Source organism: Rhipicephalus microplus, chromosome 3 (genome assembly GCF_043290135.1).
Source record: "Rhipicephalus microplus isolate Deutch F79 chromosome 3, USDA_Rmic, whole genome shotgun sequence".
In the NCBI taxonomy this organism is placed as follows: Eukaryota; Metazoa; Arthropoda; class Arachnida; order Ixodida; family Ixodidae; genus Rhipicephalus; species Rhipicephalus microplus.
In genome coordinates, this window is record NC_134702.1 from 258,308,640 (window position 1) to 258,325,168 (window position 16,529).

At 49.0% G+C, this 16,529-nt stretch overlaps 1 protein-coding gene across 4 annotated transcripts in view; it reads right to left on the reverse strand.

Moving 5' to 3' along the window:
• Window positions 1-16,529, reverse strand: part of LOC119168526 (focadhesin) — a 677,649-nt gene that overhangs the window by 454,118 nt on the left and 207,002 nt on the right. For all 4 annotated transcript variants that reach the window (XM_075890929.1, XM_037419929.2, XM_075890931.1 and 1 more), the window contains one exon: window positions 9,557-9,683. In XM_075890929.1, coding sequence (XP_075747044.1) covers window positions 9,557-9,683 — 127 coding nt within the window. The remainder of the gene's footprint in view (window positions 1-9,556; window positions 9,684-16,529) is intronic.

Genomic DNA, 16,529 nt, shown 5'->3' on the forward strand with positions numbered 1-16,529 from the left:
GTTAAGCGCCAGACTTTGCCTGAATGGGACGCTTGAAAGGTCTTGTAATTACCAAGTTGAAACAAGTTTTTGTTCTCAAGCAGCACGTCTGAAGTTGGCAGGTTTCCTAGAAAAACTTTTGACCACTATCGCAGGAAGGCTTGGACCTGACTTTAAAAAGAAGTTCTCAGTTGTTCAATCAGTGACACATCTGCAGCTAACCGTTGCAGTCATCTCTAATATACGCAAGGTGGCACTATCTCACGAAAGTGGTCCGGGGGCACGTGTTAGGTTGTTGTTTTCTGGCAGAAATAAGCCACCGAGAGGATGTCCAATAGCTCTGTCTCGGCAAGTAATTTGAGAGAGCAAAATGGGAAGATGTAAGAATAATCAACAGGTTTGTTTAATGTTGTGATGGTGTTGTGTACAAGATTTCTCTTTTATGTGGGTGATATTTTTGTCTAATTAGGCAGTGCACTAATGACCGCATGTGCAAGCAAGCGAACGAAGTCCATAAACAAGCTAGAGATAGTTAACTTTATCTTCATTGTATGGTGTCCCCGCTACTCACGGTAGCGGATGATCCCCGCGGGTTCATGGTAACCTAATAAGGCGTTTATCACGGCGCGGCAAAACAGACAGTGTTCTAATACAAAATACACAACACTTTATTGCCTTTGGCGGCACCCCGAACAACAGTACAACGTCCACTACCGGGACACAGGGAGCAAAGGCACCCGCACGCGGACGTTCACAATAAGGGGGAAACCGCGAGCACGTCGCAGCTGGCAATGGCGAGCTTTGACACGCCAGTCGGGAAAAGGTCCCTCGCGGCAATGCTGCGCACTCTCACGATGGCCACTGGGCCTGGTCGCGAGTGTTAAGGCAAACCTCGTACGCGTAGGCCTACGGCAAGTGCGGCTCGGTGTGGTACGACCACTTCAAGCACTAGGCACTGCTGTGGGCTTAGCGTACGCTACCGATGCTAGCACTCAAGTAAACACGCCTGCCGAGGTGCCAAAGGCCACCCCAGGCAGGCTACAGTCCGGCAATTCCCAAAGGGGACGCGGACGAAGAAAAACATGTGCTTACCCGGCGCCGACCACGGAGGACAGAGCGCTCCCTCGGCGTGCGCATATCGCGCGCCGTGCCCGCACGTGGCGCCATCTATCGCCACGCGTCGTTATCAAAGCAGAAAAAGCAAAAGGGTGTGGCCGTGCGGCGGAATGCCCACGAAATGGTCGCGGGCGCGCCTCATATCCCCACATCCTCCTCTCCTTAATTCACCCTATATACCGGTCTGCAAAGGCAGCCGGTAGTCGCCCATGCATACAAAGGCGTCATGCAATATGCAACAGCTACCTCAGCCTCGCTCTGCAACTGCTGAAGAAAAAAAAATAAAACAACACAAGAATACACTTGAGAAATACAATGGTGCCGCGGAAAAGGGATAACGGGAGTTCATGATGCTCACGTAAGAGCGTGTCCACGGCTCGGAGGGGCAGCGTCACGTAATGTTTGACTTGGGTGACTGCGTGGATGCGAGAGTGCAAGGCGAGGGTTCTGGTTGAGGCCCTAATGCGAGGAACGGGCTCACCTTCGTCTCGTCGATGTTGACGACAGCCCTGCGAGTCCGACGAACGCCGTCTCGGTAGAGGTTCGGATTAACCTCGCTGCGACAGCCGACTCTTCTGCTGGAATCATGGTCGCCAAATCTGCGAGGTGTCCTGTGGCGACGGTCGAGTCATGCACAGCGTCTGCAACAGCTGGCCTCGTGCAGGAGCCATGATAAAAAGGCCCGCAGAGCTTATCAGCGAAAGTCGGGAGCAGGGCACAACCGGGTTGCCTAATGACCGCAGGCCATCTTTCTTAGGCACCAACATAATTGGAGACGCCCAGGCGCTGGACCAATGGCGAACAATGCCAGCTGAGAGCATCTCGTCCAGCAAGCCATCAATTACCTGCCTCTTGGCCTGGCTGACGGGCCTAGGGTTACACTTCAAAGGAAACGCGTCGCCAGTTTCGATTTAATGGCTCACCAAATTCGTACAGCCGGGTTGATCAGTGAAGAGCTCATCGTATTCTCGTAGCAATGCCAACAGACGAGCCTTTTGTGTATCGTCCAATTGAGTCGCTCAAGTGATGAAAGGATGCGGAGCCTTTTCGTGTCGTGCCGGTCGATCCCGATGAGGATTTTGAGCCAACGAGTGCATAGCGCAGGGGCCTGCCCCTGAAGTTTGCGCGTGACACGGTTTCGACGCTTCTAGTGCACAGGCAACAGAAAGCGCCGGTGGGCTGAGGAACGGCTTCAGCTCAGAAAAAGGTCCATCGCGATAGCCTCCATTCGCAATGTCCACTACGATACCGGTTTTTAGGAGAAAGTCCCGACCGAGAACCACAGGAACACTGAGCCCTGGAAGATGAACGAAACGCGCGCGTCTCATTCGGCCTCCCCATCTGACAGTCAACCTCATGACGCCCGCCGACTGGGCCATGCCTTTTGCGAGGGTGAATATCGTTCAGCTGTCCCGCAAGCGCACCGAGCACTTCTGCAAGTGGGACAACACCTGTTCGCCAAACAACGAAGCGCTTGCGCCCGTGTCCAGCAACACCGAGAATTTGCGACCGACAATGGTGACCAAAATAAACAGCGTGTGTGCACCAGCAAGACTGCTTGCCCGGTACGCAGAGGGGAGAAGCAAGGCTTCGGCCGCTCGTGCCTTCACAAACGGCCTGCACTCCCGTTTCCCTGCCTCACAGGAGGCACAAATGCGGAGCACTCCCTCAACTATGTGCCCTCATTGACGGCAGCGGAAGCAGCGCACTCCATCGCGGTCTCTTTCCCGAGACGGAGCAGCTTCGAGCTGCGGGGGTCGGTTCGCCGTGTGATCAAAGGAACCGCTCTGACGACCGTCACCCCCGGTGATGCGCTGGGTTGGATTTTGTTCCTGCTTGAGCGCGTCGAGTTGCGAAGCAGCACCGGCTGCATGCCTCCCGTACGTGTAGGGATCTAAAGTTCGATCGCTTATCTCCCACGTGCGCCTATCAGTAGCAGTTGCCGCAAAGGCAGCTCTGGCAGGCTGTTGCCGTTAAGGAAGGGTCATGGCCCTTCCCCATGCGCAGCGCGGTTCAATGGCCTCGCTGGCTGGCGGTAATGGACGATAGGCACGCGCGGCGAGAATGTCGCCTTGAATGTGCTTTGCCTCGATGGCCAATTCTTCCAAATCACGGAAGCGGCTGCCGCGCAGGTACGCCGAAAAAGTCGGGTGTGCCTGCCTGATCACCTGTTGGACGCGCTCCTCGTTCGAGGCTCTGGGCTCAGCGATAGAAAAAAAGACTTTCATCGCGCGTACGTACTCCTGAAGTGACTCATCAGGAGCTTGTGTGCGGAGCTCGCGCCACATCCTACTCTTATAGTCAGCGGGTAAGAATTCGCGCACGAAGGCCGTGCGGAACTCATCGAGGGTTGCTGCTTGGTGCCCGGAAAGCCGTTGCCACCTGGCCGCCGTGTCAGTCAGTGCAGCCGGGACGACGCGTCCGAGCACATCCTGGTCGTCTAGACCTATGGCTCTCTGATAACGTGTGAGGGAGTCCAGGTAATCTCTCGCACTTTGCAGATCACCATAACCGCTGTAGGTCGGAACGGCCAACGTGACAACGGGATGAGCGCGTTTCAGAACAGCCGAAAGCGCTTGGACTGCCCCCGTGAGTGCCTGAATCATTTGGGCGGCATTTTGCAGCAGCATCTGTGCGCCCGCTTCAAAGGAAACTCGGTGCATTAGCGGCGCGGGCGAGCGATGGGGAACTGTATCCAAGCTCGATAAGCGGCGCGGTTTCAAAGTTGATATTGGCCGTTGCGACATTGGGGAGCGCCTGTTGTTCACAGCTGATTCTTGGGGCAGCTTCACGTGAAATTGCTAGGTCGCTTGCGGCTAGCGGTAGAGGCACGTGCTCGAAATGAGCTTGGCTGCTAGGTTTCGTAGCAGCCAGCAAGCAAAATTCGGCAACGGCTGAGGCCGCGGTGTCGATCTGCGCCCGGGAAGCTCCACTGAGAGCCGTTTCGGAGCGCTGTGACATGGAACTGCCATGCATTCCAAAGGAGCAGTAGCAATCCAATTCACACGCGTGCACTGTTCGGGTTGGGCTATGGCCCCGGACCCAAAACACGCTACCTCTCCAGTGGGAGCTGTTACGTAGCGCCTCGTGTCATCCCGCTTGAGGCTTGTGGCAACTGAGGGTGCGCGATTGTGATGCTCAAAGGGGGCACTGGCCCTGTTCTCAAGCAATCTGGTATCTGCTAAAAGCGTCAGCGGACAGAACTCACGCGGAGCAGACATAACGCGGGTAAACGCGGCGAGCCTGATTCGCAAAGGCGGGCTGACTCGGCTAAGACTAATCAAAGGCTTAATGAGCCTTTGATACCGCGTTGGGCGCCAGTATGATGTCCCTGCTACTCACCGTAGCGAATAATCACCGCGGGTTTACGCTTGGCAAGCCACAGGGTCGCGCCTCCGTCACCTACTCGCGTGTAGCGCACCACTCCGCGCGCGCTCAACTAATAAGGCGTTTAGCAAGGCGCGGCAAAACAGACAGTGTTCTAATACAAAACATACAACACTTTATTGCCTTTGGCGGCACCCCGAACAACAGTACAACGTCCGCTCCCACGACGCAGGGAGCAAAGGCACCCGCACGCGGACGTACACAATAAGGGGGAGCCGCGAGCACGTCGCAGCTGGCAATAGCGAACTTTGACACGCCGGTAGGGAAAAGGTCCCAAGCGGCTATGCTGCGCACTCTCACGATGGCCACTGGGCCTGGTCGCGAGTGTTAAGGCAAACCTCGTACGCGTAGGCCTACGGCAAGTGCGGCTCGGTGTGGTACGACCACTTCAAGCACTAGGCACTGCTGTGGGCTTAGCGTACGCTACCGATGCTAGCACTCAAGTAAACACGCCTGCCGAGGTGCCAAAGGCCACCCCAGGCAGGCTACAGTCCGGCAATTCCCAAAGGGGACGCGGACGAAGAAAAACATGTGCTTACCCGGTGCCGACCGCGGAGGAGAGAGCGCTCCCTCGGCGTGCGCATACCGCGTGCCGCGCCCGCACGTGGCGCCATCTATCGCCACGCGTCGTTATCAGAGCAGAAAAAGCAAAAGGGTGTGGCCGTGCGGCGGAATGCCCGCGAAATGGTCACGGGCATGCCTCAGATCCCCACAATTGTAATGATTGCAACTGCCAGCCATCATTTAAAGATTTGACTTTCATGCCATAATACAGGTAAATCTGGATATAATGACATTGACAAATTCCAGGAAAAGTTCTTCATAAAAAGAATTTAGTTATATGCAGGTCCAGTACGAAAATTCGAAAAATAAATGCAGAAATTAAACAAAAGAGGGACTGAAGGCAGACATAACCCAAAACACTTATTTTACATTAACAAGCTGCATTATTATTGCGATAGCAATTATATGGATACTCTCGGCGGGCTTTTGCTGTCACCGCCATGTTTCGTAACAGGTCCAAATTGATAACATGCCCCACGCATAACTTCTACGAGATGGTAAAAGAGCGCGAGCGCTGCTAAATTAGGGATCAAATGAGTCGGCTCATCCATACTGCCTCGAAAGTGCATAAGAGAACATCTGCCTCGTTTTATAACAGCCGTCAAATGCTCAAACAGTCTTGAAGGAGCATGAATCTACAAGGAGAGGAAGGAGGGAATCACTCGAGTAGGAATCATAAACTTCGATTTTAAGGGCGGTCGGGATCACTGGCGCACTTGCCATCTTGGTAAGTATTAGTGCGGTTTCAAAGCGAGGGGACTCTGCGAAAAAAGCACTTCTCCCTGGAGCGGCCGTCTTTGCTCACATCAGCGTTTTGTACGAGTTCCGAAAAATTGAATCCAAAAGAGTTGGCTGCCAGCCTTACTTATAACATTACAATTTTTGGCTATCGTGTGTGGGGTTGCCAACACCCCTAAAGTTGTTCGCGCTTCGGGGCGCATGTGTCTCGCGCAGAGGCCGTATCCAGGGATCACAGCTATCGAGTGGTAGGTGGTGTTGTGTTCGCAAGCGTGTATCACCACCATCACCATCATGGTTAGAACGGTGGCACTAGCAGTGACGCCTGGCGGCAAGCCTTGATGGCGGCACAGGAGAGAGCAGCGGCTCTTTTTTGTGCGTGGCGGTTGGCGCGAACAGTTGTTTCTTGTGGTGGGTTCCCTGTGCATGGCACCGCGAGTCGTTTGCCGGGAGCCCTCCTGGTGAGTCAGGCGTTGGCGATCCGGCCTTGATTTTGTTTTGCGTTTGAGTGTTGTAGAAGATGGTGTAATGATCTTATAGCATGTTGATCACAATTGATGAGTATAATATTCAGCTGATGATATTGTCGATCTAAAAGCAGTTGAATAAATGTGTGTTTGGTTGGTTCCTTCGAACCGGGTCTGCTGTGTCTGTTCACTCCAAGAGCGTGGCACTCTCCCCAGGGGGATCCCACACACATTCATTGCATTGCATTCAATGCGCTGTCGTGTTGCCAAAACTTATCGGCTAATCGCGAAAGCTACCAGCCTGCGAACTCGCGGCGTGGCGCAAAACAGAAACGCGTGAAGAGTCAACCTCCGAATATCCATTGTCACCGTGGTCTCGAAGAGTTTCCATCAGCGCCTAATCTGCCATCCCCTCTGTGATGACAACACGGTAGTCCGAAATTAAAAAAAAAAATCACAGTTTTGCCGCCAGGGTGAAGCAATTAATGCAATAATAACAACTTGGAATGTAACACAGAGAATGGCAACCAGATCGAAACATGAAGCGCGCTCCTCACACATAAATAACACACACGAAAGCAACATACGCAGGACAAGAGTGAACTAACAACGTTTGCACCTCAACACTCAACGCTGTTGTTTGTTGTTTAAACAACAACGAGGCACGAAATATCACTACAGCTACAGATATGAGTGCGAACTAAGAAGTGCCCCAGTTGTTACTTCGCTGTGTTTGAAAAGCGCACTCTTTTCGTAAACGATGCCTGTCCAGCAAGCGAAGTGATCTTTCTGCACCCGGCAACTAAACGCAATTGTTCCGGTCAAAGTCGAAGGCGCGTGATTCTCTCCACCGAAGGAAGTGTGCGCACAAGCATCTAACCCCCCTCCCCGCATTCAGGAGGGGCAAAGTACGCGTGACGAGCTGGGCGCGAAACGCAGACAACTTTTTTTTTTCTTTCTTGAGTTTTCATATATATATATATATATACATATACGGTGAATGATGGAGGTGGCTGCGACGGCAAAAAACCAGTCGAGACTGTCCATATAATTGCGCAATAAAAAGAAGCAAAGCTGACAGTCGTAGGGGGCCACACTATGCGCGCACAGTGAAACTATGCCCGCTCGCATGGCGTCGAAACCGAAGAGCGAACGACACAAACACGGATACCGCAGAAAACTATTCGGTAAAGCACTTTCCATATGCAGCACGGCCCCACAATGTGCGACGCTAACTAAATATGTGACACTGCCAACGCGCAAAAGTAGTTTTCTTTTTTTCTTTTTATTTAGGTTTGGAGAGGGGAGACACACCCGCGCATTCACCTGCAGCAGTGAGAACGGCGGCAACGCCGGCTCATGGGGTGCAGGCTCGCCTGCCCACCTCGCGCTCACCCGCACGTAATAACGAGCGTTTGCTTTCGCTTTGTGCGCCGTGCCCGCCGCCCCCGCTTTGCACTTTGTGAGTGGCTGGGCAGCCGCGAAACATGCATTCTCATACCAAAATGCCAAAACGCGGAGCAATATTTCTAGATTTTCCGTGGGGAAAATTCGTTATGTCAAGGTTTTCGCCCATTGTTACTTTGTTAAATAGAGGTCGAAAATACACGTGCCTCTATGAAGCAACAGCAGAGAATTGAAAAACTTCCTTATATCAAAGAATTTGTTATATGAAGGTTAGTTATGTGCAGGTTTAACTGTACCATGACGAACGCGTGTGTCTCATTTGTATATTAGCAGCAGACCATATGTAAGCCTCTCCTCGATTTCTCCGCTTCTGAAGGAGCTTACATTTGTGTGCTATTAAGCATGTCCATTGCCCCTGCACAGGCTGACTTTTTGCTTTACTGTTTCCTTGAAATTGTTGTGGTGGATATATCGCATTTACTCGTGTAATGAACGCACCTTTTTTTCTCAAAAAATTGTAGCGAAATTGGGGCTGCATTTATTGTACAGAGCAAATTTCATGAGAACTTTTTGTGATGAGCAAAATATATGGTAATGCACAACAAGTTTAGCATTTCACAAATGACATATGCCTAGACTGTTTGGAAACAGTTTCTCTGCTGAACCTCACTCACCTTCGGTGTTTGGCGGGGCTGTCTTCCGCAAGCTGTCTCCACTCCACCCGCGAAACCGTAAAAAATTTTGCGGTTATTTTTTCTCACTATCAGCTAACCGCAAAAGTGGTATTTGCTGTGATCTCAAGGGGTGCCCAGAGGCGTGCACTACAACTCACTTTGCCAACTTTGCGACAACCTCATTTGACAACCACTATGACACCTTGGCATTGTAGCAAATAACCAACATTGCAGCAAGCCACCACCAAAGCATCGAAACAAACGGTCGATAACAAGATTAACGACAAAATATGGCAATTAATGACAAAATAAGGCCCCCGCCTTGCTGTCCACATAAGAAGTTACTAGAAGTAGAAAAGGTAGCCGATATCTTGCATTTCTTGAAGTACGCGTGGATAACATGCACGAAGAGCAAGTCGCGACCGAAGCGAGAATCAGGGGTGCTACTCTGTCGTGGAAATAGTCACGATCTTTTCGGGGTGACATGCAATTTTTTTTTTTTTCTCCTTTTTCAGAAACCAGTGACGCGATGGCGACGAATGGCCCTTCGCGACAGTCATGGCGACAGCAAATCCTGTTGTCACCACTCAAAAATTGCATGCTTGTGGTTGAGTTTTGTATTAGCAGGAAGCGACCGTTAGTTGGCACGGGCACATTCGCAAACTTCGCTTGCTGCGTGCTCAGCTGCGATGCCTCTGCCCTCTCACTGTTCGGGAACCTTGTCGTGGAGCACGGATAGACTGGCGACGTGCGACGCACAAATAGAAAAACAATACGACGTGCGGCAGCGGGTGAAGAGGAGAGGAAGCGAATCAAGGTGGGCGAGGTGCGTTAACATAACAATAAAAAATGAAAGAGATTCGATGAGCTAGGAGGCACCAGGTGTCGGTAAGCGTGACTGCAGCGTATGAATGTAGGGGGAGGGTTTATTATGCAGGGGAAAAAAATCCAAATTTTGCAGACTGAAGTTGGGGTTGCGTTTATTATGCGAGTGCGTTCATTACGTGAGTAAATACGGTATATGCGACAGACACATATCTCAGAATGAAACACATTTGGTAGTTAGTGCCATGGTTTATGTCCTCTCTTTTTTTTGCCTTCTATAGTTTTTTTTTTTATGGAAATCATAAACTAACTAGCCCGAATATGTACCTTTCTGAAATTTGTTTAATGATGCAGCTATAGGGAAGAAAAAATAAACTCACAAGAAATTGCACTAAATACCTCGGCTGTGCAGAGTTGCTGGAGGCATCGTAGTGCCAGCACCACTGCCGCGCCCTGTCGTTCAGTACGACAAGTGGCCACCAGGGAAACCAGGGGATTCAGCAGGTTGGCCCCATGTTGAGAAGCACTGCACAAATACACCCCGATAATGTGTGCTCATAATGTTCAAGATAAGGACTAAATTGTCAAGCTTCACGAAACTCTCATCCAGATATTTTCTAAATTTTACGCATACATCTGAAGAACTTTTTTAGAGAATTCTGAAAAGAGCCAACCCTCAGGGTGACAATGCGGGGCGCTCCCACGTGGGGACAGTCAGACCTAGGCTAGCTGCCTCATCACAGGCTTTGTGGCCAGCCCGAATTTGATGTTAATACTTGGAGTTCTTGAGGGCCAAGCTCAAATTTTGTTCTATGAGGTTGCACTCCAGCAAGGACCCTGTGAGCTAAAGTCCCTTCGGAACAGGCAGTGCATGAAATAGAGGTTAGGATTGAGATTTGTCTATGACCCTCAAGATGCTCCAGACAAATTTTACACATAACTGTTCTACACTTGAGCCCCACCCATGCACCAAGTGGAGAAGCCCGGGAAAAAAAGACAGCTCCAATAGCCTTGCACAAATAATCAACTTAAGTTTCAAAGCAAATTGAGATTTGGCTTAAATATTTTAAATCTAATTCAAATGCTATTATCACATATAAAGAAAAATTAGCATGTTTGTCATGACCTAACTAACCTGCACAATATATATCACATTTACTTGCATAATGAACGTACTTTTTTCTAAAAGAATCGAAGCAAAGTTGGGGTGCGCTTATTATGCTGGCCAAATTTTATGAAAACTTTTTCCGCGTGAGCAAAAAATACGGTAATGCAGAAAAAAAGTTAGGTCACTTAGCCTTTCGCAATTAACATACGTTTACACTGTTTGGAAACAGCTTCTTTGTTGCACTTTACTCATCTTCTGCCAGCTGTCCCCGCGTATGTCATAAAAGCCTTTTGTGGCTATCTTTTCTTGCAATCTTTTAACCGCAACAGTGGTATCTGCTGTGATCTCGAGGGGCACCCAGAAGGGTGCGCTACGACGGTACAACGCACTTTGCTAACTTTGTGGCAACCTTGCACGACGACCGCAGTGACACCGTTCACATTGTAGCAAGTAACCAACATTGCAGCTAGCTACTCCCGAAGCATCAAAACAAACTGTCGATAACAAGATTAACGGCAAAATATGGCCGCCCCCTCGCTTCCACTGGTGAAGTTCCTATATGCGCAAAGAACAAGCGAAACGGTGATCGAGGGTGCTACCATGTTGCGGAATTCATCAAAATCTTTTCTGGGCGACAAGCGATTTTTTCTGCTTTTCCAGAAACCTGCGACGAAACAGCAACGAATGACGCTTTGCGACAGCAAATCCTGTCGTTGTCGCTCGAACATTGCGTTCACGTCCTTGTGCCTTAAAGTTTCGTATTTGCAGGAAGAGTCCATCGGTTGGCGCAGGCAGTTTCATGATCTTCGCCCACTGTGTGCTTATCAGCTGCGATGTCTCTACACTCGGACTATTCGTGAACCCCACTGTGGCAAACGAATAATAAAAAAAGGACAGCGAATCTGCTGTGCGCAGATATAAAGAAGAACAATATGGCGCGCGGCACCCGGCGAAGGAGGAAAGGGAGCGAGCCAAGGTGGGTAATAAAACAAAAGAAATCCAACAGGTAAGGTGTCGGTTAGCGAGACTATAGCGGATGAATACAGGGGGCGCGTTTATTATGCTTGAAAAAGAAGCCTAAATTTTGACAACTGCAGTTGAGAGTGCGTTTATTATGCCAGTGCGTTCATTACGCAAATAAATACGGTATATATTTTTTTCAATATGAAACAAAGCATGTGCGACTGTCAATATTTTTAATTCAAAGGGAGTGGAAACAACATCAAATAGTAGCAGGATTTGACTAGCAGTAAAATGCAAGTGACAACCTGTAAAATACGTTTTGTTTTAAAATTTACTACACTAGAATCTCAATGATATGAATTTGAAGGGAGCATGCAAAATTTTCATATCATCTCGAATTTGTATGAACAAAAAACAAGTTAAAGCTGATCATGAAGATGAACAAGAACTTTATTGGGAACAAGAACTTTCTTTCTTTCACCACCTTTCAATAAAGTGCCACGGTTTCTTCACTCGTGCTGCTGGCGCTATAAAGCACATTCCCACTTGGCGTCAATGGCAGCGAAAGTGGCAATACTTATTGGAAATTTAATCCCTTGTCCGTTTACCCGCCGAAAAGATGCGCCGCGAAGTCGACAGGAAAAGACTCAGTCCTGGAGAATTCAAGCAAAAATGCCAAAGTGGCTTCAAAAACACGTCCACGCCCCTCGGGAATGTTCACGTTCTTTCCTCATTTGTTTTGCCCCTAGTGTAAATGCCGCCATCGCGGCCTGGCGATTCGTTTCTGGGCAATAACACCGATACTGAATTCTAGTGATGCATGCAAAGCACTAAAAAAAAAGAGTTTGCACATTTACAAAAGTTGTTTCTAGAGATAAGCCAAAACAAACGACACGAGTGAACACATCGGCAGCAGAGACGACAGATTCACCAAGCAGTGCAAAAGCAAGACACGTTAGGGCATGTCGGCTCACTGCTGCTGCGTTGTCTTCTACTTCCAGTGTTCTCCACGATCGTTATTGAAACCAGGCTCTCTATGAACATGTCCTTATTAAAGCCTTGAGTTTTGTTGTGCTGCACAGGTAGTTCGTGATTATGCCAACGCGACTCCCGTCGAGGCCTTCGCCACCATGTTCAATGTACGGCTGGTTGTTAACCATTCTTGGCTTGAGTTCTCAGCCGGTGTAGCCAAAGTTGTAACAGAAAGGCGACACGCTATCGCGTGGCGGTAAAATCGGCCTCGCACCAATTTTTTTGGCGTCAACCTCTCAGCAAGACTTTCCAGCCACTTTTCCGGCAGCCAAGAGAAGAAAATTTCGGTGAGTTTTGCCGCATTCCCTCGCTTCAAGGCCAAAAGTGAACGGGCCTTCCTCCCACAGACAAGCCGCGTTGCGCTACTCGTGTGCTGTAGTCAATCGTGTTTTCTTATCATTCGTGGTTGCTGGAGAAACCCTTCATTCACCGTAACACCGAATCAGGGCATATTTTATATAATGTAGTCCATTCGATGCAACTATAAATTCAAATCATCGCAAAATTCGCATCAACAGCAATCATATCACTGAGATTCAACCGTATAGACCTATTTCATGTTTGTAGACAGCGATAGGCGCTGTCGACATACAACAATGTTGACGTGCGTTGGCTCCACCCAGCCCTGCCAGCCAAAGCTCGCTGCCGGGCTCTATGATCACGTGACAACTGGTGCAGCAGGTGCTAAAGCTGCCTTCGAGCACCACGTGTCGGGGCGCTTCCCGCTTGTTTACAAGCAGCAGCTGCAACAAAGGAAGTTGAGTGGCTGTAAGAAGGACTCTAAAAAGAACATACAGTCAAATCTCATTAATTCAAACAAGCTTAACTTGAACTTCCAGTTAACTTGAACTCACAATGAGGTCCCGTCAAAGCTATGTGTATTCCAATGGGCAAAAATGCCCAGTAATACAAACGCACGAGCACTTGCAACGGTTCATTCGAACATACCGCACTCCAAAACTGCTCTCAGCACCCCGCCCAATCCCGCGGCAGCACCTCCGACACCTCTACGCTGCGCGCAAAGGAAAGGAAAAGGAAAGAAAAGGCTGCGTTGGAATGTTTCCGCTCGCTCAAATGCCGATCTGTGACGCGCCTGTGCCACGCTTCTCCCTTTTCCGCCCCTGCCACGTAAAGACCCTTTTCATTCCAACACTGCGCGCAAAGAGACTACGAAATCGATTGACACGCTGCAAGACAAACGTGTGCAGACGTGCATCACCGATAACTTCAATTAATGACAGATGTCCTGTGATTTGGAATAAATGTAAGTCTTCTGAAACTTCCCCTTCATGTGTTAGCTCAATATACATGCGCCACTGCATAGGGAGCCCTCCGTTTACTAAGCTTTGATCACTTCGAACTTCTTTTATTTCAAACAAACTTTTGGGCCCCTTCGTGTTCGAATTATCGTGATACGACTGTATCAGCCATGCTGACATGGAGCTCTAGCTCTGAGAACCTTGTCAAACCTTAGGTATCTTCCGGGTGTGAATGCGACTAATTTGGGAAATGTCATGATCGCTGCGGCAGTCTAGATCACACCTGTAGGTGGCACGCTAAATCAACCAACCCAGTTCAGCGACTTTAGAGGCACTTAGGTAAGGTACACAAATGCATGTATTAAAAATAGGTTGTTACAAATCGTTACGGTAAATCTTTCCATTTAACAAATGTGCCAGGGAAGTTCTTCATGCAAACAACAATGGCAATTTTGGCGACCATTTCATCTATACGCTTGCGGTAACCCTTGAAGTACGTGCTGTGAATAGACGTGAAACTCTGCTTAAGCGGCGCTGCAAAAAAGGCCTCCACCAGCGCCCCCATTGCCGCACTAGCCATAATTGAGTAGTGCAAAGAGAGTCGCCTGCAAGCGAACGTGCATAGGCCCCCCCCTCTTTTGTTGGTGTTGAGGCACGATTTCCTGATAATGAAGGACCTCACAAGCTTCTAACGTCAATCCAACATCGCTTCATAAATGCAGGAAGCTCATTAAGTGAACTGCAGGTACAAAGCCAAAAATGTTTCAGTTTATTTGTGCGTGCTGCAACTGGCAACTTAGGTGCAAGCGAGTGTTGCGTGACATCGAGTTTAAGGCAAGCACTCACTCCGACATGCGTCCTGTAATGCCTAAGTGCGTTAAATTCAGGCACACGCATAATGCTCAAGTGATAAAGTACATATGCGAGCAATGCATCTTACGATCAGTGAAGTCGCTTCATCAGATGGCCCCGGCCATTTTCGCCTTTGCAGTTGCATTCTCCACCCATCTCTCGCTTTCTGTGCATTGAACTATTTTATTACGCATCCTAGATAGTTATGTTGATGATTGCCTTCCTTTTACTGCAAATGGAGAGGCATGCTTCTCCACTTTCTCGGTGTACAATCAAAGGCAAAACTGAGGCCTCCAAGATAACTCTGACAATCGCTGAAACTAATGGCAAAAAAAAAAACTTATTGTGGTCACGACCAACACTTTACGATTTACCTGTATAATGTAAATATTAGCATTTGTCAAAGCCCGAACTTACAGCATTCAAAGCACATATGTGCTCCATGCTGTGTGGTGGCGACCAGATCAGATTATCAGTGGTCGTGGCTTTTGCGATGTTTTAAATCATGTCACCAGTCTGCATTTAACACGGCGCGCACCGCGATCAGAGGCTCTGTTAAGCTTCATAATCAAAGTTACTATGGTTCTTCATCAAAGTTGCTCAAAACAATAACAGGAGGCTTACATTATCACACTTTCTCATGTGACCGATTGTGGAAAATGCGAGTAATTCGTTTACCCAACATGTTCGCAACGGCCCGTATCGAGTGCTCTCGCCGCTCTACTTCGCGACACCTACGGCAATCAGTAAATTTGACGTCCTGTACGTCTATGAAATGCACTACGCAACAGTAGTGCGACCAAGGTCTTTCTTCATAGGCCGCGGAGCTGTTGCATCTGCTCTTGTTTTCACCGCCGTTCTTGTGAGTGAACCAGCAAGCACTTCATGGCGGTTCAGCAACGCCGACCTAAAGCCCATACTTAGAGCCTATAATACCCGTGACACACGGGCAAAAGTAAAGTACTTTGAAGTAAACCCCTTTTGTCGCCTAAGGGGACCATTTGCTGAAAGGAGTGGCGCTGATGACACACGGCACTGGACTACTGCTTTAGGCGGAGCCTCAGAAAAACGCTGCAGAAAAAATGGCGCTGTTTGTGGAAACAGCAAGATTGGAAATATTAAAAAGAATCTGCGCATGTACATCACATTCAGCGACGCCGAAGCGTAAAACCGTTTTTTTTTTATTGTCTGGTGGCTTATAATGCGCATACCTGTAATTTTCTTTTGCTTTTTTGCGTTTTTAGCAGCAACTTAAGTTCGTCTGGCAACTATGAAGAGTCAGTGTTTTGCTGTTTTTGTTTTTTGTCGTGCTTTTTACATGGCTGCGTCCAGCCAGGTCAGTGACGGCGGGCCGCGTTTCATCGTGGTCCTGCGATGTCTCAGCGCAGAGACAGAGATAAAGCAACAGTTGAGGTGGGCCTGACTCTTGTCGCCCTTGGCTCCATCGAAGATGAGCTAAACGCTGCGAAGGCAAGAGTGATGAGCCTCAAACAAAGACTCGTCATGAACAGCTTCATTCTGACTGCTTCCGCACTGTCCCCCCGAGCCATCAACCGCGAAAGTTGGGCCTATGTGCGCAACGAACGCTGGTTCGAAGACACATTGCCGTTATTAGGCGACGGCCACTTTAAGCAGTGTTTTCGAGTGAGCCCGACACACCAACTGCCGCTGCCAACCCTAACATGATCCCGCTAGTGACGTAATGCAGGCGTTTGGGAGTATGGACAGGCTATAGCCTTCACTTTTGAACAAATCGCACTGCTGCCGAAAATTAAAGCATTTTCTCAGCGCAAAAAAATACTGACAGGGCACCGCAGTGTTGCGACACGTTTTCGTCTATTGATAAATTATGCACACTGTATGCGAGAGTACTCCCTTCCTGCCAGAAAAGTAGATGCGGGATCTGCTTTTGCGAAAAGGATCTTTGCCGGAAAGCAGTTACTCCTTTGTCGTGTGTCACTGTGCCCGAACGCCTTTCCGAAAGATGTCCCCTTGTCTAAAGGACTTCAGGGTGCCCCCGTGTGTCAGGGGCATTAGCTGGCATAAGAAACTTTTAAATTTTAAAAATTGGCTGTGCATCTGCATACTTCCCTGCAAAAATCGTCCAAAGATAATATTCTTGTGCTGGCCATACTATACGAGTCCTGATTTTACCTGC